This window comes from Coregonus lavaretus (genome assembly GCF_964263955.1).
Source record: "Coregonus lavaretus genome assembly, chromosome: 2".
In the NCBI taxonomy this organism is placed as follows: Eukaryota; Metazoa; Chordata; class Actinopteri; order Salmoniformes; family Salmonidae; genus Coregonus; species Coregonus lavaretus.
Genome location: NC_139989.1, coordinates 30,742,801 through 30,767,296, shown reverse-complemented (window position 1 = coordinate 30,767,296; position 24,496 = coordinate 30,742,801). Strand labels below are relative to the sequence as shown.

Below are 24,496 nucleotides of genomic sequence, written 5' to 3'. Positions count from 1 at the left end.
GATGATTTTTGGAAAGAGTGGATTCATGCTTTTTGGCCGACCCATACATTGTGTCGGGCTGGGTAAAGGACAAACTGGGAATGGTTACATCTTTGAAAATATGCAATGCATGCTAGAACGCGCCAATAGGATCTCGCTAGCTGTGCTTGGCTCTGCTCACCTCCTTGCTTGTTCTGCCCACTATGATTAATTTGCTCCCATTGGAAACGACCCAGTGGAAGCGACCGTTAATATTATACCTCAGTGATTTATCTTGGGTTAGTTATAAAAATCTTTGTTTTGATCCCAAATTATACCCTGCTTAGTCCCCTACCCTCCCTCCTGGTCATGACTAGAAGGGATCCAGCTTTTGTCAAATTAATGTCAAAAGTAGATTTTTTGCATTTTAGCTAACCCTAACCCTTTTCCTAACCTTAACATAATTTTCCTATCCTGCTATGTTAATTCTCCTAACATACTGCATAAATTCTCCTAACCTGCTACGAAAAGTCAAATCTGATGTTAACAAAAGCTTCTAGCCATGACCCTCCCTCCCAAGCACTTGTGACAGACATTCCTACCTAAGCAATGTGGTTGCTAACAATGTTCCCTCAATTTTTTTGGGGCACTGAGCAAATTGCAGGTCTGCTGAGCGCAAACTTAACATTGTGAAAATTCTATGGAACTTCCAGCGCGTGTTTACTGTGAACACTGAGGCTGTACCCACTTTAAGTTACAGTTTTAACAGTGGCCATGTAGGCTACTGTGGCTATTTGATCATAGTGTAGGCCTACCAGAGTAGCCTACCATAAAAAACAATGGAGAAAATGCATCCCATAACATTTGAACATGGAAATAGCTGTTTTAGCAGCCAATGTGTGGTGTTCAATGTAGGCCTACATTCCATGAGACTTTTGAAAAAAAACATGCAGGGCTTGCCATAAACCTGTTTATCTACTTGTTCTTCAGACAAGGAGGTGACTGAAAATGTTGTTTTCTTGTTTGATGCAAGAAAACACTTTACAAAATAAAAAGCATTATTATTCCCATACCATTATTACAGAGGATCAGACAAATTATGCTACCCTCTGCCTATTGGCTACTTAGCTTATTCAAGCCTGTCTCAAAATACAACACTGCCCCTTTAAGACAAAAAATAGCTATTTACCTGACTCACTTTTCAAAGATGTCTAGAAATATATATGTTTTGTGCTTGTGTAGGAAGCAATCACTCCCCTATTACTGACTACAAATAATGTATAACTGGGCTAATAACTCACTAACTAGCAAAGGATATGAACAAAATGTGCACACATGGCTAAATGCAGCTCTCGCTTTGATCTCAAAACAAGTGTATCTACTCACGACCACTCATGCTGTAAACACAGTCCACTTCAAAGTAAATGGCACAGATCCATATATGGCAATGGTCTATTTGCATATAGGCCTACTGCAGCTCTGATTGTTTATGCCACACTGGTCTGTGTAGAGTAAGGGCTGAGTAGTGCATGTCAATGCAATAGAATCCTACTCCGATGCGTTCTGCCTACAACAAAATCTCTTGTATAGTTCATTTTGTTTCGGGTATGTTGCATTGAAAGTGGCTAATATTGCGTTGATTTGATCACAATTGCCACAGTAAAGGGAAACGTTGATTGTGTTAACAGGGAAAACTGTAGAACAGTGGTCACCAACCTTTTCTGAGTCAAGATCACTTTGAGTCAAAATGCAAGCTGAGATCTACCGCTCATATTTTTTTGTAACATTACTTAAAAAACGTAAGCCTATGCAACATTAACCAATTAAAAACAGTACTGTAGCAATGAGGTTTGTGCAGTAAGCTATAGGCCCAATACATTATCACCGCATATTGGCTTTGCTTGAATTGCCCTGCCAATACATTGTTGTTTGGGGCATTTCAAAATTTGAGTTAGTCTATATGATCACACCGGTAACAGATCCGTTGGTGTATTACTGTTGAACACAGCTGAGTGAGCATCAGCATACATTTAAATAATTAGCTTTTTATTTTATTGGGCTGATGGTGCCTGCATCTGATGGTCAGTCTCAGCGGAGGGAGAGAGCAGCAGACTGAGGGTCCGCCTCTCAACATCCCTCCGCTCTCCCTTACCAAAAAGGGACACCGTCTTCCAGATGATGGCAAAACTCGAGTCACACCACATTATTTCTGCCTCATGCACAAATTCATGTTGTTACTCCTATGAACAGAGAAAGTGAAATATTCCTCGATATTAAAAAAGACCCAAGTCGCTAATAATAACAACAACGCAAGCCTATAGATACACTTTCCTACTCATTTATTACTTCTGCAGTACTTGTTTAGCGCTGAGTGAAAATAGGAAGAACTCATATTTTATGGCTTATGAAAGTGTTGAATACAAAGTGTTCCGAGTGGCGCAGTGGTCTAAGGCACTGCATCGCACTGCTAGCTGTGCCACTAGAGATCCTGGTTCGAATCCAGGCTCTGTCGTAGCCGGCCGTGACCGGGAGACCCATGGGGCGGCGCACAATTGGCCCAGCGTCATCTAGGGTAGGGGAGGGAATGGCCAGCAGGGGATGTAGCTCAGTTTGTAGAGCATGGCGTTTGCAACGCCAGGGTTGTGGGTTCGATTCCCAAGGGGGGTATGGAAAAAAAATTATAAAATATAAAAATATGATTTAAAACGAAAAAAACAAAACATGTATGCACTAACTGTAAGTCGCTCTGGATAAGAGCGACTGCTAAATGACTTAAATGTAAATGTTGACAGTGCTGCGTAACATTTACATCATTTAGCAGACGCTCTTATCCAGAGCGACTTACAAATTGGTGCATTCAATTTATGATAGCCAGTGGGACAACCACTTTTTAAAATTATTTTTATTATTATTATTATTTGGGGGGGAGGGGGGGTAGAAGGATTACTTTTATACTATTCCAGGTTTTCCTTAAAGAGGTAGGGTTTCAAGTGTCTCCGGAAGGTGGTCAGTGACTTCGCTGTCCTGGCGTCGTGAGGGAGCTTGTTCCACCATTGGCGTGCCAGAGCAGCGAATAGCTTTGACTGGGCTGAGCGGGAACTGTGCTTCCGTAGAGGTGGCTAGCAGGCCAGAGGTGGATGAACGTAGTGCCCTCGTTTGGGTGTAGGGTCTGATCAGAGCCTGAAGGTAAGGAGGTGCTGTTCCCCTCACAGCTCCGTTGGCAAGCACCATGGTCTTGTAGTAGATGCGAGCCTCAACTGGAAGCCAGTGGAGTGTGCGGAGGAGCGGGGTGACATGAGAGAACTTGGGAAGGTTGAACACCAGATGGGCTGCAGCGTTCTGGATAAGTTGTAGGGGTTTAATGGCACAGGCAGGGAGCCCAGCCAACAGCGAGTTGCAGTAATCCAGACGGGAGATGACAAGTGCCTGGATTAGGACCTGTGCCGCTTTCTGTGTAAGGTAGGGTCGTAGTCTGCGAATATTGTAGAGAATTAACCTGCAGGATCGGGTCACCGCTTTGATGTCTCCCGATTGGCGCAGTGGTCTAAGGCACTGCATCGCAGTGCTAGCTGTGCCACTAGAGATCCTGGTTCGAATCCAGGCTCTGTTGTAGCCGGCCGCGACCGGGAGACCCATGGGGCGGCGCACAATTGGCCCAGTGTCGTCCAGGATAGGGGAGGGAATGGCCGGCAGGGATGTAGCTCAGTTGGTAGAGCATGGCGTTTGCAACGCCAGGGTTGTGGGTTTGATTCCCACGGGGGGCCAGTATGAAAAAAAATATATATATAATAATAATGTATGCACTCACTAACTGTAAGTCGCTCTGGATAAGCGCGTCTGCTAAATGACTAAAATGTAAATGTAATGTTAGCGGAGAACGACAGGGTGTTGTCCAGGGTCACGCCAAGGTTGTTTGCACTCTGGGAGGAGGACACAATGGAGTTGTCAACCGTGATGGCGAGATCATGGAGCGGGCAGTCCTTTTCCGGGAGGAAGAGCAGCTCCGTCTTGCCATGGTTCAGCTTGAGGTGGTGATCCGACATCCACACTGATATGTCTGCCAGAGATGCGATTCACCACCTGGTGACAGGTAGGACGCAATCCAAGAGTGAGCCGCGCCGGAGATGCCCAACTCGGAGAGGGTGGAGAGGAGGATCTGATGGTTCACAGTATCAAAGGCAGCAGATAGGTCTAGAAGGATAAGAGCAGAGGAGCGAGAGTTAGGTTTAGCAGTGCGGAGAGCCTCCGTGACACAGAGAAGAGCAGTCTCAGTTGAATGACCAGTCTTTTTACAGAACTGTTTGGTGATCGACTAGGAATGCCTTGGAGATTGACCAGTCGATCGCGATCGACCAGTTAGTGACCACTGCTCTAGAAGGTCTCGGGACTACTGTGCGCACGCAGCAGTTTAGAGGGAACATTGGTTGGTTATCCTATCCTCTATATTCATATATTGCTTACACCACCCCTATCTGTGTTTATCAAAACTTTTGTGTAATTGTTGTTGCTTTGGATAAAAGCGTCTGCTAAATGGCATATTATTATTATTATTATTATTGTTCATACTTGAGTCATTTTCTATTAAGGTATCTTTACTTTTACTTAAGTATGAAAATAGGTTACTTTTCCACCACTGGAAAAATGCACTTACTATGACCGTGATATGTGGTTGTCCCACCCAGCTATTTTAAGATGAATGCAATAACTGTTCAGTTCTAATTTTTCTATTCAGCCTGCCATCCAGATGGTGGCAGTAACGCATCACAGTTGGGATGTCAACCGCTGCTGAAACTCCAAAGCAAAGAAGACTACGAAGAAGAACTAGAAACGAATGCATTTACCCACTCTGGAGGGGGGCCTTGATCGACTCTTCTTCATCCGTCAACGAAACGAACCAAGGAAATATATTTAACCTTCCAATCAACCTGAAGTCAATTTTAGAGTTGCGCCAGGCACCCTCCCAAATATTGACTGAAAATAGTAGATTTTTAGACTGAATCATGGCGGATTCGAGCAACAGTGCTGCGGCGGCTGGAGCCACAGGCTCGAATACTGGCGCCTCCGGGGCTGTTGCGCCGGAGGGAGCGACTGGAGCTGCGGGGATCAAGCCCGTGTTGGAGGTGGTAAAGGGGCAGAACTTTGACGTTGGCCCCCGCTATGTCAACCTCTCGTACATCGGGGAAGGGGCCTACGGAATGGTTTGGTAAGAGAAAATATACGATGTTCGTCGTAAAAACGTTGACTTCAGTATAAAAAAACAAGCAAGCTAAGCTTCGTCTGAAGGCGTTGGCTAACTCCCTGCCTCCTCATATCGCCTATTCATTGACATAATAACAACTATCTAGCTGTAAATGCACAATTCTGCACTTACCCTTGTTGTGTATTCATTTGCACTTAACGTTACCACTGGTAGTGATAAACTATTTCTACGTAGTTAACTGGCTAGCTAGCAACAGATTGCCAGCGTTTGGCTCACTTAGCTAGCTAGCTACACTAGTAGTTAGGTTAGTAGGTAGCTACTAGCTAGCTAGCTAACGTTACGTTTTGTGGTTTTAGTATGTCCTGATGCCCACTATTGTATCCCAGTATCGTGCACAATTGTATAAAATGAAAAAGCTAGTTTCTACAAGACACAGCATACGTCATTTGTAGTAAATTGTGGCAAACAACGCTAGCTATCTAGCTAGTTTGCAAACTAACTAGCTATATAATAACCGCAGGCTAACTCGCTAGCTAACAACGTTAGCTTACAATTAGCTAAGTCGCTAATAGGCGTGGTTATTATGAGGCTGCCAAGTTCTTTTTCAATACAGGAAGTGGGAGGAAGTGATTGCGCAGGTCTTTGTAATCTTGATACAGTATAAACAGTCCATTGTTCACACAGCTTGAGTCGTTTTTTGATGGGCCAACTGTTACTAGCTAGTTAGTTAACCAACCTCACTGATGATAATGACGATAACACTTGTTTTCTAGTAGAAAATGTCTCGAGGTTTTCTGTGCAATATTGCACAGTGCACAAGCTGCGCGTGAGAGTTTAAGCAAGATCAAATATTGAGTTTAGCTCGATTTCAGATGTTTTCATTGGTCCTTTTATGCAAGAGGAAACCGCACTTTACAGCTCCAGCTATATGCAGTATCAACAGTTTATCTACCTCTGGTAGGTGTAAGTCAGCAAAGCAAGTTTTTACTTGCGAGTAATGGCAAGCACTTCTGGCCTTATCCAAGTTATCTAAACAATGGCTAGATAAAGTGTTACACCATTATTTCATACTTGACATTTTTTTAACCAAATGCACAACACACCATAGCATGCACACCACACTCTGAATGTAATCAAAATAGTGTATAGACTTTTACATTTCCTTGACAGTTTTATTTGCTATGTTGTCAAATAGAGCAAAACCCCTCTTCTGCAATGGTTCCTCTTAGTTGGTCGTCTCATTGTGCTCATGCTCAGGTGTCAGTCATCACTGTGTCAGTCATCACTGTGTCACTATTATAAAGAACTATCATGTAATGTGCTGGGCTTATTGTGCTGGTTGTAACTGGAGCCCCCTCTCCCCCATCTCTCTCTCATCTCTCTCTACCCTCCCCTCCACCCCCCCCATCTCTCTCTCTCTCTCCCTGTCTCTCTACATCCCGTCTCTCTCCTAACTCTCTCCCATATCTCTCTCTCTTCTCTCTCCTCCACCCCACCCAGCTCGGCCCATGACGGCATGACGGATTCTCGCGTGGCCATTAAGAAGATCAGTCCATTTGAGCACCAGACGTACTGTCAGCGCACCCTGAGGGAGATCAAGATCCTGCTGCGGTTCCGCCATGAGAACATCATCGGCATCAACGACATCCTGAGGGCCCGCCGCATCGAGTGCATGAGGGATGTGTATTCTTTTACCCGGAAAGGGAAAGGGGGATACCAGTTGTACAACTGAAGGCATTCAACTGAAATGTCTTCCGCATTTAACCCAACCCATCTGAATCAGAGACGGAGGCTAATGGGGAAACTGTCTGGCTCTCTGTGTGTGTGATCTCTGCACACTTAATAGTACATTACTAGTGGTGGGGTATGCTAAATAAGTACAACAGAATAGGCCTAATTAAAATAATAGTGATAAAGGAAACAAAATATGCTGGGTAGTGCATGCCCAGAGCTCATGGCTGAACAGTACCCGGATTGAAATTGGAGTGGGAGAGAAAGCCAACGGTCAATATATATATAAAAAAATGTTTTACATCCCCTCCACTCACCTGCAAAATTACGCAAGCATGGCTCCTCACTCCACTCAGCTCACATGCTCTGGTGTGGTATTTAAAAATTATTCTGCTTGTCTCCAGTCATGTAAAATGACGTAGAATTGCATGAAATGGGTTTATCAAAGGCAGTTTTTTCTCGGACCCGCAAATACCATGATAGATTTATGCAATGCTTTTATTATAAAGTAGATATTTTCACCCCTACCCTTGTCTGCTGTGGTCTGCAAACCCACAACCTTCTGGCCTGCAGCCCTGCGCACTATCAACATGTATACGTTGCTATGTAATGCTTACGAGACAAATAACAGTTTCTAAAACTGCATATCTAAGGCTCTGGTCTGTCCAAGGAGTGAGGGTAAACGGTAGACATGTTCTCTGCTATCCACTTTGTTTTCATTATTATTTAGGGTGTAGGGGAGGGTCACTTTTTTACGTGTTCAGGGAGGGTCGGGTACAAATATATTTTACTGAAGGGAGGGTCATCCATTTTAATTTCAGAGGTCCAATTTTCTCCAGGTATCCCTCATTATAAATAACATACCGTCCCTAAATGTTTTGCATGAGCTCAGTATTTCCTTGTTCCTAGGTTGACGAAAACAAAGGTTAAGAAAATGTAGTACCGGTAATTCCATGCAGAAGCATTGGAGAAAAAAACAAATTAATTGGACCTGCGCCAGAGCGGAAATTACTGGAAGTGAATGTTAGCTATACAGGGGGGAACTAGGCGATTATTACGATGGGTGTGTAAAGGCCTTTATGCTTTCTAAAACTCCACCAAAAATTCACACTTAACACATGGAATTGGTTACAGTCAGGTTCAAATGGATATGTGGTTGTTGGCCCGCAGTGCCCGTAACTGTCATATGCCTCCTCATCCTCTGTTGGCCCCTTGCTGGTTCCCAGCTATATACTACTGAACCTCATGGAGACAGACCTTTACAAGCTTAGATCTAACAGAATAATAAGGGTTATGGTTGGGTCCCTCTCTGTTCGTTAGGTTCCTTAACCCCTTGTTTCCCAGCTACATAGTGCAGGACCTGATGGAGACAGACCTGTACAAGCTCCTGAAGACCCAGATGTTGAGTAACGACCACACCTGCTACTTCCTGTACCAGATTCTGAGAGGCCTGAAGTACATCCACTCTGCCAACGTGCTGCACCGCGACCTCAAGCCCTCCAACCTGCTCATCAACACCACCTGTGACCTGAAGGTAATAATAACCAGAATACTACTACTAACCCTAACCCGATAACTACAATACAACTGCTAACCCTAACCCTATATCTACAATATTACTACTGCTAACCCCAACCCTATAACTGCAATACTACTAATACTTACCCTAACTGTGACCTCAAGGCATGGTTAGCTACCCCCTATCCATTGATTTAAGATCAGGGCCAATATTTATAAAGCGTTTCAGAGTATAAGTACTGTTCTAGGGTCAGTTTTGCCTTGTCAATTAATGGACAGGAGGCACCTGATCCTAGATCAGCACTTCTTCTCTGAGACACATATCAATACACCCCTGGTTACCCTAGCTATCACCCAATCATAACCCTAACCATTAGGGAGTGGGGAAATCTAACCTTGGACAAGTGGTTGGGCTCCATCGTGTGAAGAAAATGATCTACTCTATACTGTATAGACTGATCTTAACCAGAAGATGGCGTAGTGGGGATTTGCTTGCATGAACAGGGGTGTATTTATTCAGCCGATTCTGTTGCAAAACGTTTCTTAAGTGGAAGCAAACAAAACCAGGAGGGACTCAACTGAATTTGTCCAATACAAACTCTCGTTTTAGTTGCAGGCAAGTGTTTGGACTAATGATTACACCCCAGGTCATTGTGTGTACATGTCTGCATGCTGCTCTGCGTGTTTTAACGACCCTCCTCTGTCAGATCTGTGACTTTGGGCTGGCACGGATAGCTGACCCAGAGCATGACCACACAGGCTTCCTGACAGAGTACGTGGCTACGCGCTGGTACAGGGCCCCCGAGATCATGCTCAACTCCAAGGTGTGTGTGTGCATTGATTCCATGTCTGTAGACCATGTTTTATCTGTCAGGGCTACTCCTAGTCCTTTGATAGTGTGTATGTGAATTAATGTGTTTGTACTAACTCCGTGTGTTGTTCAGGGCTACTCCAAGTCCATTGATATCTGGTCAGTGGGCTGCATCCTGGCTGAAATGCTGTCCAACAGGCCCATCTTCCCAGGGAAGCACTACCTGGACCAGCTCAACCACATACTGGGTGAGAGAGAGACACAGGATGCGACCCAAATAGCAGCCTAATCCCTATCTAGTGCGCTTCTTTTAACTAGAGACTTATGGGCCCTAGTCAAAAGTAGTGCACTATGTTTGCAACGCCAGGGTTGTGGGTTCGATTCCCACGGGGGGCCAGTATGGGAAAAAAAATATGTATGCACTCACTAACTGGAAGTCCTTCTGGATAAGAGCGTCTGCTAAATGACTAAAACAATTCTGAGTTACAGCTCATATAAGGAAATCAGTCAATTGAAATAAAGAAATTAGGCCCTAATCTATGGATTTCACGACTGGGAATACAGACATGCATCTGTTGATACCTTTAAAAAAAAAATGGTAGGGGCGTGGATCAGAAAACGAGTCAGTATCTGGTGTGACCACCATTTGCCTCATGTAGCGCGACATCTCCTTTGCTGACCAGTTGATCAGGCTGTTGATTGTGGAATGTTGTCCCACTCTTCAATGGCTGTGCGAAGTTGCTGGACATGAACAGGAACTGGAACACGCTGTGAGCATCCCAAACATGCTCAGTGGGTGACATGTCTGGTAAGTATGCAGGCCGTGGAAGAACTGGGACATTTTCAGCTTCCAGGAATTGTGCACAGATCCTTGCGACGTGGAGCTGTGCATTATCATGCTGAGACATGAGGTGACGGTGGTGTATGGATGGCACGACGATGGGCCTGAGGATCTCATCCCGGTATCTCTATGCAATGAAAGAGCCATCGATAAAATGCAATTGTGTTCGTTGTCTGTTGCTTATGCCTGCCCATACCATAACCCCACCGCCACCATGGGGCCCTCCGCAAACCGCTCGCCCACACAACGTCTGCCATCTGCCCGGTACAGTTGAAACTGGGATTCATTGGTGAAGAGCACACTTCTCCAGCGTGCCAATGGCCATTAAAGGTGAGCATTTGCCCACTGAACTCGGTTACGACGCCGAACTGCAGTCAGGTCAAGACCCTGGTGAGGACGCATATGAGCTTCCCTGAGACGGTTTCTGACAGTTTGTGCAGAAATTCTTCGGTTGTGCAAACCCACAGTTTCATCAGCTGTCCGGGTGGCTGGTCACAGACGATCCTGCAGGTGAAGAATCTGGATGTGGAGGTCCTGGGCTGGCTTGGTTCCACGTGGTATGCGGTTGTGAGGCCGGTTGGACGTACTGCCAAATTCTCTAAAACGACGCGGTAGAGAAATGAACATTTAAATTCTCTGGCAACAGCTCTGGTGGACATTCCTGCAGTCAGCATGCCAATTGCAAGCTCCTTCAACTTGAGACATCTGTGGCATTGTGTTGTGTGACAAAACTGCACATTTTAGAGTGGCCTTTTATTGCCCCCAGCACAAGGTGCACCTGGGTAATGATCATGCTGTTTAATCAGCTTCTTGATATGCCACACCTGTCAGGTGGATGGATTATCTTGGCAAAGGAGAAATGCTCACTTACAGGGATGTAAACAAATTTGTGCACAAATGGGATCTCATGAAACATGGGACCAACACTTTACATGTTGTGTTTTATTATTTTGTTCAGTATAAATGCATTTTATATTTCCATTTTCAAAGCATTTCAACTGTTTGCTACATTGTGTCCTACTGAACAGCACCAAGGTATAAAGTGTTTGTTTGGTTGTGCAGGCATCCTGGGCTCTCCCACTCCGGACGACCTGAACTGCATCATCAACATGAAGGCCAGGAACTACTTGCAGTCTCTGCCTGAGAAACCCAAGATCCCCTGGAACAAGCTGTTCCCCAAGGCAGACAGCAAGGGTAGAACACACACACACACACATTATTGCATTACATTATAGTAATTTATCTTACCCAGAGCAACTTACAGTTAGTGCATTCATCTTAGGGTCACTAGGTAAGACCATCACAGTCATAGTAAGTAAAACTGTTCCTCAATAAAGCAGCTATCAGCAAAGTCAGTGCAATGTTTCGTGCAAGAAAGGCAAGTACAGCAGCATTTCTAGTTTTTTTCACACATGTACACATTCTCACATGCATGTACACACACATTCACATGCTAACACACACAAAATGCATACATTCACAGTTTTCACATACATTTGCAAGCATTACATGCATACGCACATACTCACACTTTCCCTTTTCCTAGCTTCACTAGCGGCCCCTGTTCTTCTACTCTGGTGTGAGCTTATGGGAATACCAGCTTTAGGTACACAGAGTAGACTTCAACCTAGTTAAAATGGTGACATTAGGTGTCTATCCTTCCCTTTCATGTGCGATTGTGGTATTTATGGCTAATCTTTTGATTTTGGAAATAACTATCCCTTTAAAGGTCATGAACAGTAAAAATCATGTTTTTCATGAAATTTGATGATATTTGGATGAAACAAGATCGAAGTATGATGACCAAAGTATGAAAATGACTGTTGCTTCTACATTGATAAAGTTGGATCATAAAGTTAGTAGTCCCCTCCCCCATGTCAAACGCTTGGATTCAGGAGGTGGGATTATTAAGGGGATAGGGTGACATCACCCTAACTCATTTTAATACACCAATGGTAATATGATATTCTCTTACCTAATTTAAATAAGTATAGCCTTGTAACCAACATCAGCGAAGGCGTGTTTGCAGAGGGGCGTGGTTTATATAGCTAGATAGTTACTCTACTGGTGCCAAAATGTAACTGTAGGGTGTCGGCAAATATATAATTAAAATTGTACACTATTCATCTATGGCAAGGATACTTGTATGTCTCCCCTTTCATCTGTGTCTGGTGTTAGCTAGCTAGGTCTTCAGCCAGCATGGCACAAAAGGGGTGAATTGCATCCCAAGAGACATGCCAAACATTGATGCAATTTCGATGTTCTTTGAGTTGCTTTGTGTATCACAAAATTAGCTTTAGATGATTTTACTGCAACACTACTCACTGCATCCAAGTTGCTTGACCTAGGTGTTTCAAAGAGCTGTCAGTCTTGGCGAGTTCATGAATGTAAGCTCCCCGCCTACTCAGACGGTCTTTTCAAACTTCCTAATAGTTAGCCATGAGAGGGGGAAAATTCATTTTTCTCAAATGTTGAGCATTTTATATCCAAAACAAATATTATGGGTGATATTTTAGTAACTCAAAAGGCTATTTTACATGGGAATCAGACTGTTCAGGACCTTTAACAACACTTTCCCATCTCTCCCTCCTCTCCTCCCTCCAGCTCTGGATCTGCTGGGCCGCATGTTGACCTTTAACCCTATCAAGCGCATCACGGTAGAGGAAGCCCTGGCTCATCCCTATCTGGAGCAGTACTACGACCCCACTGACGAGGTATGACAGCAGCAGCCTGCCCTCACGTACAGTATTGCCCTCACATACTGTAGTGCCCTGTCCAGAAACAATCAAAGGCCCTTTTCACATATGAAATTCGATACCCTGGTTCAGTTTCCTGAAGCGTTTGAGAATTCTACAAAATAAATAAATATTGGTATGAACATAACATGATTCAACAACTGAGACATAAACTAAACAAGTTCCACAGACATGTGACTAACAGAAATTGAATAATGTGTCCCTGAACAAAGGGGGGGTCAAAATCAAAAGTAACAGTCAGTATCTGGTGTGGCACCAGCTGCATTAAGTACTGCAGTGCATCTCCACATGAGGGAGGAGGATGTCTTCTCTGTAACGCACAGCATTGAGATTGCCTGCAATGACAACAAGCTCAGTCCGATGATGCTGTGACACACCCCCCAGACCATGACGGACCCTCCACCTCCAAATCGATCCCGCTCCAGAGTACAGGCCTCGGTTTAACATTCATTCCTTAGAAGATAAACGCGAATCCGACCATCACCCCTGGTGAGACAAATCCGCGACTCGTCAGTGAAGAGCACTTTTTGCCAGTCCTGTCTGGTCCAGTGACGGTGGGTTTGTGCCCGTAAGCGACGTTGTTGCCGGTGATGTCTGGTGAGGACCTGCCTTACAACAGGCCTACCTCAGTCCAGCCTCTCTCAGCCTATTGCGGACAGTCTGAGCACTGATGGAGGGATTGTGCGTTCCTGGTGTAACTCAGGCAGTTGTTGTTGCCATCCTGTACCTGTCCCACAGGTGTGATGTTCAGATGTACCGATCCTGTGCAGGTGTTGTTACACATGGTCTGCCACTGCGAGGACGATCAGCTGTCCGTCCTGTCTCCCTGTGGCGCTGTCTTAGGCGTCTCACGGCACGGACATTGCAATTTATTGCCCTGGCCACATCTGCAGTCCTCAAGCCTCCTTGCAGCATACCTAAGGCACGTTCACGCAGATGAGCAGGGACCCTGGGCATCTTTCTTTTGGTGTTTTTCAGAGTCCGTAGAAAGGCCTCTTTAGTGTCCTAAGTTTTCATAACTGTGACCTTAATTGCCTACCATCTGAAAGCTGTTACTGTCTTAACTGTTCCACAGGTGCATGTTCATTTAATTGTTTATGGCATGGGAAACAGTGTTTAAACCCTTTACAATGAAGATCTGTGAAGTTATTTGGATTTTTACGAATTATCTTTGAAAGACAGGGTCCTGAAAAGGGGACGTTTCTTTTTTTGCAGAGTTTATGTTGTCACTCCAACTATAGTAATAAAGCCTAATATCGTGCAAGCCATTTTAGCATTTGAATGCTGAAGGTGCTGCGCAGATGTGCAAGATCTGGGAGAGCCCACCTCCCTCCCGTTGGTCAGGGTGTGAGGCTTGGCACAGTGCGCAGGTTGACTGGGCTACTGATAGGCGTATAACGTTTCACCAAACCCACTGTAGCACGGAACTTCTCATATCCCACTCTGGAGTAATGTGATGGGCTGTCACTGCAAAGTAGCCCTGGAAGGCCATTCATACAGTATGTAGTAAGTGCAACACAAGGTGCATTGGACAATTCATTGACCACTTTGGCTTTAGCTTGCTTATACGGAGTGGGTACTACTTGTTTTCTGAAATGGCTGTGGGAAGTTCATAATGTGGCTCAAGCACTTTCACGAGGTGCTGAAACCCCCTATTCTTCTCAACCACTGAGAATGGGTGCATATCCGCGGCTGTTTGAATGCAGAGGGGAGACAAAGGGTTTTATTTTTTTCATTTCAGTTTTGCTCTTGTGGTAGGAATACTGGGGTGACGTCGGCGTGTCAACATGTCAAATCCAATTTTATTGGTGCCATACACATATTTAGCTGATGTTATTGCGGGTGTAGCCATATGCTTGTGTTCTTAGCTCCAACAGTGCACTAATATCTAACAATTCACAACAATACACACACCTAAAGTAAAATAATGTAATTAAGAAATGTAGAAATATTAGGACGAGCAATGTCGGAGTCCGGAGTGTATATGTATGTGATGGGATGTATAGACATTATCGACAGTGTGGGTAGAATATTTAGTATATTTGTAGAATATGAGGATAGAATAGTGTGTATACAGTTGAAGTCGGAATTACATACACCTTAGCCAAATACATTTAAACTCAAGTTTTTCACAATTTCTGACATTTAATCCTAGTAAAGATTCCCTGTTTTAGGTCAGTTAGGATCACCACTTTATTTTAAGAAAGTGAATTGTCAGAATAATAGTAGAGAATTATTTCCAGTGGGTCAGAAGTTTACATACACTCAATTAGTATTTGGTAGCATTGCCTTTTAAATTGTTTAACTTGGTTCAAACATGTCGGGTAGCTTTCCACAAGCTTCCCACAATAAATTGGGTGAATTTTGGCCCATTCCTCCTGACAGAGCTGGTGTAACTGAGTCAGGTTTGTAGGCCTCCTTGCTCGCACACGCTTTTTCAGTTCTGCCCACAAATCTTCTATAGGATTGGTCAGGGCTTTGTGATGGCCACTCCAATACCTTGTCTTTGTTGTCCTTAAGCCATTTTGCCACAACTTTGGAAGTATGCTTGGGGTCATTGTCCATTTGGAAGACCCATTTGCGACCAAGCTTTAACTTCCTGACTGATGTCTTGAGATGTTGCTTCAATATATCCACATCATTTTCCTTCCTCATGATGCCATCTATTTTGTGAAGTGCACCAGTCCCTCCTGCAGCAAAGCACCCCAACAGCATGATGCTGCCACCCCCGTGCTTCACGGTTGGGATGGTGTTCTTCGGCTTGCAAGCCACCCCCTTTTTCCTCCAAACATAACGATGGTCATTATGGGCAAACAGTTCTATTTTTGTTTCATCAGACCAGAGGACATTTCTCCAAAAAGTACAATATTTGTCCCCATGTGCAGTTGCAAACCGTAGTCTGGCTTTTTTATGGCGGTTTTGGAGCACTGGCTTCTTCCTTGCTGAGCGGCCTTTCAGGTTATGTCGATATTGAACTCGTTTTACTGTGGATATAGATACTTTTGTACCTGTTTCCTCCAGCATCTTCACAAGGTCCTTTGCTGTTGTTCTGGGATTGATTTGCACTTTTCGCACCAAAGTACGTTCATCTCTAGGAGACAGAACGCGTCTCCTTCCTGAGCGGTATGACGGCTGCATGGTCCCATGGTGTTTATACTTGCATACTATTGTTTGTACAGATGAACGTGGTACCTTCAGGCATTTGGAAATTGCTCCCAAGGATGAACCAGACTTGTGGAGGTCTGAGGTCTTGGCTGATTTCTTTTGATTTTCCCATGATGTCAAGCAAAGAGGCACTGAGTTTGAAGGTAGGCCTTGAAATACATCCACAGGTACACCTCCAATTGACTCAAATTATGTCAATTAGCCTATCAGAAGCTTCTAAAGCCATGACATCATTTTCTGGAATTTTCCAAGCTGTTTAAAGGCACAGTCAACTTAGTGTATGTAAACGTCTGACCTACTGGAATTGTGACACAGTGAAATAATCGCTCAGTAAACAATTGTTGGAAAAATTACTTGTGTCATGCACAAAGTAGATGTCCTAACCGACTTGCCAAAACGATAGTTTGTTAACAAGAAATTTGTGGAGTGGTTGAAAAACAAGTTTTAATGGCTCCAACCTAAGTGTATGTAAACTTCCGACTTCAACTGTATATACAGCAATAGTTGAATAGGATGGCATGGACTAGAATACAGTATATACATATGAAATGTGTAAAACAGTATATAAACATTATTAAAGTGACCAATGATTCAATGCCTATGTACATAGGGCAGCAGCCTCCAAGGTGCAGGGTTGAGTAACTGGGTGGTAGCCGGCTAGTTACAGTGGCTAAGTACCAGGTGGTGATACAGCCCGACACGATGCTCTGAATGATGCATCTGTAAAAGTTTGAGGGTCTTAGGGGCCAAGCCACATTTCTTCAGCCTCCTGATGGTGAAGAAAGCACAACAGTGCTGTTTGAGGTGTTGGCAGCTGCATAGGCTATTCTCGTTGAGCAGTGGCAACATACTCTCTTTGTCCATTGCCTTTTAATCTACTGGGAAGCCAACATTTTCCAAACTGGAGATTTTAAACGATGATGGAGAATCCTCCTGGTTTATCGACCCCACCACTCGCCATTGTACAGAATTAGGTCCCGGCTGTGCATCACAAAAGGACAGTTTGAAATGCGCCAATTAAGATTTTGATTACGATGTTTGCATAGGCTCTAGTTTCAACGGAATAGACTGAAATGTATTTTTCAGCTCAGATTTACTCGAGGCATACAACGCAGCGTAGGCATAGCCTATAGGCCTAGTGTTTTTATATATTTTATTTTAATGTATTTATTAGGGTTCACAGTGCGTACCGAACCGAGGTCCCTGTACCTAACGCTTCGGTACGAATATGTGTACCTTACACCCCTAGTTACTGATATTCCCTAGGGTTGTTCGGCATGCAAAATTACTTTAATTAATGACTGTCACAGTTACATGCTTAGTTCGACACTGAAGGAGAGGACGCATCAGTTGTCACAAAATATGAGATTTTCGGAAGGTAGAAAGAAAGTAATATGAGCAACAACAAAAAATGTGAATCAGCAATTCGGAACGTTTGAATCGATTTTCTGACCGCTGCATTTGGATCGGTTTGGGGTCCGTGGACCGACGCAGTCGTATCTTAAACATTTGAATCAGGGACTGATGCATATCGGTAAATCATTACATCCCTATGGATCATGGTACCAAACGCTCCAGGATCATATGTGAAAGCGCCCTACGGTGTTTATGATTTTGTGTACTGTTTTGAGTGTACTGTAGCCTATTTGTTGTATACTGTTATAAAATATACTGAACAAAAATATAAACGGAACATGCAACAATTTCAATGACTTCACTGAGTTACAGTTCATATAAGGAAATCAGCCAATTGAAATAAATTCATTAGGCCTTAATCTATGGATTTTACATGACTGGGCGGGGGTGCAGCTATGGGTGGGCCTGGGAGGGCATTCCCACTGGGGAACCAGGCCCAGCCAATCAGAAATGTTTTCCCCACAAAAGGGCTTTATTACAGACAGAAATACTCCTCAGTTTCATCAGCTGTCCGGGTGGCTGCTCTCAGACAATCCTGCAGGTGAAGAAGCCGGATGGATGTGGAGCTCCTGAGCTGGCGTGGTTACACGTGGTCTGCAGTTGAGGCCGGTTGGACATACTGCCAAATTCTCTAAAACGACGGAGGTGGCTTATGGTAGAGAAAATAACATTCAGTTCTCTGGCAACCGCTCTGGAGGACGTTCCTGCAGTCAGCATGCCAATTGCACGCTCCCTCAAAACTTGAGAGATCTGTGGCATTGTGTTGTGACAAAACTGCACATTTTAGAGTGGCCTTTTTATTTTCCCCAGCATAAGGTGCACCTGTGTAATGATAATGCTGTTTAATCAGCTTCTTGATATGCCACACCTGTCGGATGGATGGATTATCTTGGTGTAGGAGAAATGCTCGCTAACAGGAATGTAAATACATTTGTGAAAATTTAGAGAAATACGTTTTTTGTACGTATGGAAAATGTCTAGGATCTTTTATTTCAGCTCATGAAACATGGGACCAACACTTTACATGTTGCTTTTATATTTTTGTTCTGTGTATAAACGCAACATGCAACAATTTAAAAGATTTTACTGAGTTACAGGTCATATAAGGAAATCAGTCAACGGAAATGCATTCATTAGGCCCTAATCTATGGATTTCACATGACTGGGAATACAGATATGCATCTGTTGATACCTTTAAAAAAAAAAAAAATGGGGCGTGATCCGAAAACCAGTCAGTATCTGGTGTGACCACCATTTGCCTCATGCAGCGCGACGCATCTCCTTCGCATAAAGTTGATGAGGTTGTTGATAGGGGCCTGTGGAATGTTGTCCCACTGCCTTTCAATGACTGTGCGAAGTTGCTGGATATTGGTGGGAACTGGAACACGCTGTGAGCATCCCAAACATGCTCAATGGGTGACATGTCTGAGTATGCAGGCTGTGGAAGAACTGGTACATTTTCAGCTTCCAGGAATTGTGTACAGATCCTTGCGACATGGGGCCGTGCATTATCATGCTGAAACATGAGGTGATGGCAGCGGATGAACGGCACGACAATGGGCGTGTAATGTGTAATGATCATGCTCATTAATCAGCTTCTTGATATGCCACACCTGTCAGGTTGGTTGGATTATCTTTTGCAAAGGAGAAATGCTCACTAACAGTGATGTAAACCAATTTGTGCACAACATTTGAGAGAAATAAGCTTTTTGTGCGTATGGAAAATTCTGGGATCTTTCATTTCGGCTCATGAAACATGGGACCAACTTTACATGTTGTGTTTGTATTTTGTTCAGTGTAGTATTTTCATTGTTTGTGTGTGTGTGTATAGCCTGTAGCAGAGGAGCCGTTCACCTTCACAATGGAGCTGGATGACCTGCCTAAGGAGAAGCTGAAGGAGCTCATCTTTGAGGAGACAGCCCGCTTCCAGGCCACCTACCAGGGCTCCTGAGATAGAGGTACATCTACATATATACTCACATCACTCCATAACGATTACTAGAGCTTTAAAAAAGATAGGTGGGCATTCTGCTCACGCACGCAGACACTTTTAGCTGTGTTTTTTTGTCATTTTTTATCTCCTGTTCATTTGTGTTTCAGCTTTGAAGACGAGTGACAAAGGCACACGGAGGCTTGAAACAGGAAGACTCTAAACGACAAGATACAAAAAAGCATATATACAGCATACAAAAAAAAGGACCAGAAACATGTACATTTAACCGTTTTTTTTTTCTTCTTCAATTTCTATCGCGGGAAGCTGTTTTTGGGTGGGGGGGACTGTTGTCTACTTAAAGGAAAGATTCACCCATTTTGAATGTTAGTTTGTTTTTGTGCATATCTGAGTGATGTGCTATTGATTCCCGGGTTATTTCATGTTTTCATGTATATCTGAGCTATTGCCATTCAAGCAGGCAGAAATCCGGACGGTATGTTGTAGCATTGCGATAAAGCCGCTCTCATTACACTGGAAGTTAATAGGAATATGACTTTTAGATCGCAAAAACGTCTATAATGCATGTCAGATTTCGATACTGGCCGATGTCATAACGCTGGAGGTTGTCTGAGCTATCATATTTTTGCGATATTCCTACCTCGAGATGTGTAATGTACACCACATTTCTCCTATTTGTCTGCCTCTTTAGTCCATGGCCGTTGCAAATGTCAGACTCCACTCTGCGAGGCACATCGATCTGCAGGTTAAACATGGTGAGATTGTACACTCCTAAATTGATAGTGCAGTTTGAATAGGCGATTTTACAACCAACTATTTCACATGCTGAGATTGACTCTGGTGTTATTGTGTGTAGCTACATTTGCTAGCTAGCTTGCCAGCCAGTCCATAGAAAGAATTGCATTGTGGGTTTTGTAGTCGACTTGAGCTGCAGCAGATTTCCACAACTATTTTCACGTTGCTACCAACCTTATTATAACAGCAAAATGAAACTGTTCACCAAAAAAAGATTGTTCTCAGTGTTATTTAACACTGTAAATTATAGGAATTAGTGGTTTTGGGTGGATATTTCCTTTAAGTACTACTGCGCTCATTTTAACCACCATCAGGATACTCTTCCCTCTTTCTCTTCTTTTCCTGCTTTTCTGCGTGGAGTGTGTACTGTTTAAAAAGCAAGAACTTAATCTTACTCCCATCTGACCAACTCCATTTACCACTCTCTTCCCTGTGAGCCTATGTTCTCTATTTTTTCCCTCTCTCTGTGAATCTGTGTTCTTTCTTTCCATCTCTTTCTCACTAGTCACAGTATATGTTACTGTATTAACCAACTGTCTGTCTTGCTCCATGGAATTATTGTTAAAAAAGAACAGGAAAAAAAAAAAGGAGATAGACGGGCGCTATTTGGGTGTGTACATATAAATGGTTTTGTTTGAGTGATCTCGTGGCGGTTTGGTTTGTACACCGTTATTTGAATGTTTATAATCCGTCAGGAGTCGTATTTGTATGTTTTGAAGTTTATATTTGAGAATAATTTTTTTGGAACACTGATTTCTAGACATTCTTTACTTGCGAAAACATGCTGGTAGTTTTATATTTCGTTCTCTTTTTGTATTTTTCTTCTTTTCTTTAGAACTATGTATGTTGTTCATCTGAATGAACATGCATACGTTCTTGAAATGTACCAAGGAGGCATGAAATGTACCAAGGAGGCATGGCGTGAGACAGGTGAATGGTTTGAATCGTCTTTGTACTGTAACCCACAGCTGGCTTTCTCCATCCACACTTATTCAAAGAGGACGTCAGAGTTTTCAGATAGAAATACATGGCCTAGAACGGGCACGATTACGTGATTCCCTATTCTATCTATGTTAGTCTCTGACTCACAAACGCCGATCAGCGACATGCCACAGACTCTCATCACTCCTTAAATGGGAGGTTAAGAAAAACTGCCAATCTTTGTTGGAGAGGGGTACCTAATAGTATGTGTCTCTTCTCCCAAAACAAAATGTCACCAAAACCACATTCAAGTTGAAATCAGCCTCCATATTAGAAAAATTCAAATTTCTCCTGTCTCTGCCATTCACCTCTCTCTCTCCTCCCTTGTGTCTGGTATTATTTCAGGGAGGACAGTGGATGTGTAAATACTGTATTTAGTTGTGGAGGGTGGCAGGCAGAATCAGCAGATATACGGCTGATATTTACTTTACGCTTGTGTTAAACTGATAATGGTTGCCACGGTTACGGTGTCTATGGTAATTAGAGTGGCTGATTTGCTCTTTGTTTCCTCCTAATGTGCCGTGTTTCATGGTGGGCGTCGCTCAGAGCTTAACGCATCGCTGTCACATTTTCCACTCACATCTAACAGTGGACCGCTCCATTTTGCCGTAGCACATCCCCAGCCCCTCAGAATCCATAAGCCTCTATTCACGGTAGAGGTGGCCCTATTTTCAGATCTGGGATCAGTTTAGCCTCTCCTAATCCTTACATTTAGCCATTCAAGGAGGCGGAGAGTAAATCTGAGTCCAGGGCTGTGTTCAGTACGTTTTTAAGTTCTGGAACGTTCAATTGAACAGAAACTGTATTGAACGACCAGTTGAAAAACAGGGAGGAGGAACGCTGTCAGCATGGCTACTGCCCTTTTTATGAGCAAACGTACCTCAAAGTCTGTTCAAGAATGTTTTGGGGAAACGTGTCGTTCAGTACAAACCGTTCCGCGACGTAGCAAATGTTAAAGCGAACTGAACGCACCTCTGATCGATCAGTGCATATGGGCAGTATCATCCATTCCACACCCCTCAATTACCAGCCATGCTTTACTCAAAGGGCTTTCCCCCTCAGGTCCCACCCACCTTCCGCTTATCTCGCTTCTGATTGGCCGAGACCTCCCAAACCAAATCCCAGGTTGCGCTGCCATTCGCTTACTCATTTATTTTTATATTTCCTCCTGTACATTTTTGTTTGCTCGTCCCTCTTTTTCACCAAATCATGGATATAAATAAAATCAGATCTGATTCAAAGGGGAGGAGCATTGCTTGAGTGACATCTGTCAGTCATGTTGGGGGAAGAGGGGTTATTCGCGTCAATCATGTGACTCAATCAGCGCACCTGCACTTTGCCACACTGACCAAACTTTTTCCCCTTCTGTTTTTTCTTGTTTCATTTTTTCAACCGTTTTAGTCTTGAGTCAAGACATGGGCCTACTCTTTTGCATTTTTTTTTGCTTTCCATTCTGCTTGCGTATTCTGGGCTGATTCTTCATGGAATCTCACTGGAGCCCATCACACTTTTTGAGTGTGTGCGTGTCGAAAGTGTCTTAACACACATTTGCAGTGGACCACCCTGGTCTGCACTGTTTCGTTGTGTGTGTGTGTGTGTGTGTGTGTGTGTATAGTCTGTGGTTGAAACACCGCAGACACTACTCCAATCGGCAGTATGTATGTGTCTCTCTGCGTTTGTTTATCTTTTTGAAACGCATTCCAGAGGCTTTCCCCTTCTTTCTATCTGCATGTTTGGATTCTTGTGACTGTCTGTCGTTCTCTGACCAAAAGCTGCTTTACTATCCCCCCCCCCACCAGCGACACGACCCAACTGACCGCCAGTCTCACTGGAGGACCATGCGAATGAACCAACGGGACCATGTTTGCAATACGCAGTCACTCACTTTTTCACAGACACACGCATACACACAAAACACACCACAAATGCACACGCGCACACAATGCATGAATAAAAACATTTCCTTTTTAAATGGCTGTTCTTATTGCTATCATTGTTATTGGTGTGTTTTTTTTTTTACATAAGGGAGTTACAAAGTTATCTTTTTTGTTTCTCTTATGTGTGTGCTATAACTGGCAGTGTTTTCACTCTTTCTGGAACCTATTTCTCCCCTTTATTCTTTTAAATTAAGATGATATGCCATATGAGTAGGTTGTCAGAGATATGAGCTGTTGAGGGTTATCTTCTATGTATATTCTATGGGTATTATGAATTAAACTATTAACAAAGAAACAAAATTATATACATATAATAAATACAATTCCTGATACTGGTAAACTGTGTTTGTTGATTTTCTTGATGTATGACTTATGGTCTGTTCTTGTTACTACTGCTGAATGGCAGTGTGGATAGCGTTATAGAAATATCTTAGAATAGTAGTGAATTTATGTAGCTGTTAACGTGTCACAACCTGCTTATAAGAGCAATCTCCTCTCTCCTGTTCCAAGCCAAGCTGTCTGTCCGGTTGGACAACTCTTCTTACTCCTCTTCCTCTGCATGTCTCTGCATGCGTTCGGTATTCTCCGACAGGGCTCATCCTCTGTTTACTTCATCAAGGTTTGGGAATAGGTAAAGCAAGGCTAGACTTTAGTTTAATAGCTAATGCAGGATTGAGTGAGAGACTGCATTTGATATACTGGTTGGTTACAGAAGGCAAAGGGCACTAGCATGTCTTACATTTTAGAGTACCTGCTTCGACTGGACCTTGGATTGTGTGTGTGACCTCCGTTGAGGAAGGAATGCTATACTGGGGAGTGAAAGATTATTTCTCTAGCATACATGCTATGTTGTTGCTTCCCTCCGAATAATCTAGTTCAGTCACTCTTGTTTCCTACCTTTCAGCATTTCTATTGATGTAAACAATGCTGTGCTATACAGTGTTCTGCTGAAGTTGCATCCCTGTGTGTGAAAGAGCATTTACATAGCTTTTGACACCTATCCTTTGTTAGGTACACTGTGTGTTTTGTGCCAGTGTGTGTGTGATAACTGAGTTTACATACCCATCCTTTGTTAAATACAAAGTTGCCTGACAGCATCGAAACCTGCCATGCATCAACGCTTGCTCACACGCCCTTTACCAGCCTATACTGTTAGCTCTCTCATATCTGTTGCTAGAGGTAACACCCATTCTGTTATCATTACATTCATATTCGCACCCATAAACGCATGTTATTTGAGGCTTGCTTTTAATGCATTTGATAGCTGCACTTCGTGCAGGATAGTTCCATCATTTTACATGATTACTTTATCGCAGACACAGTGAAAGAGTGAGTGTCTGTGCAACAAAACACAGTAAAGAGAGAGAATAACAATATGCCACAGGGTAGGGAAAGAGAGGGAGAAAAAGAGATGTGAGATGGACTAGTATTTCATT

At 43.4% G+C, this 24,496-nt stretch overlaps 1 protein-coding gene across 1 annotated transcript; it reads left to right on the top strand.

Annotated features, from left to right (window-relative positions):
• Nucleotides 1-4,763: 4,763 nt before the first annotated feature.
• LOC311144836 (mitogen-activated protein kinase 1-like) lies at nt 4,764-20,891 on the top strand. Its single transcript, XM_084180992.1, has 9 exons — nt 4,764-5,161; nt 6,659-6,841; nt 8,234-8,423; nt 9,115-9,231; nt 9,352-9,466; nt 11,122-11,253; nt 12,664-12,773; nt 19,228-19,354; nt 19,497-20,891. The coding sequence occupies exons 1-8, from the start codon at nt 4,959-4,961 to the stop codon at nt 19,345-19,347; spliced, it is 1,170 nt and encodes a 389-aa protein (XP_084037118.1). The 5' UTR covers nt 4,764-4,958; the 3' UTR covers nt 19,348-19,354; nt 19,497-20,891.
• Nucleotides 20,892-24,496: the final 3,605 nt, after the last annotated feature.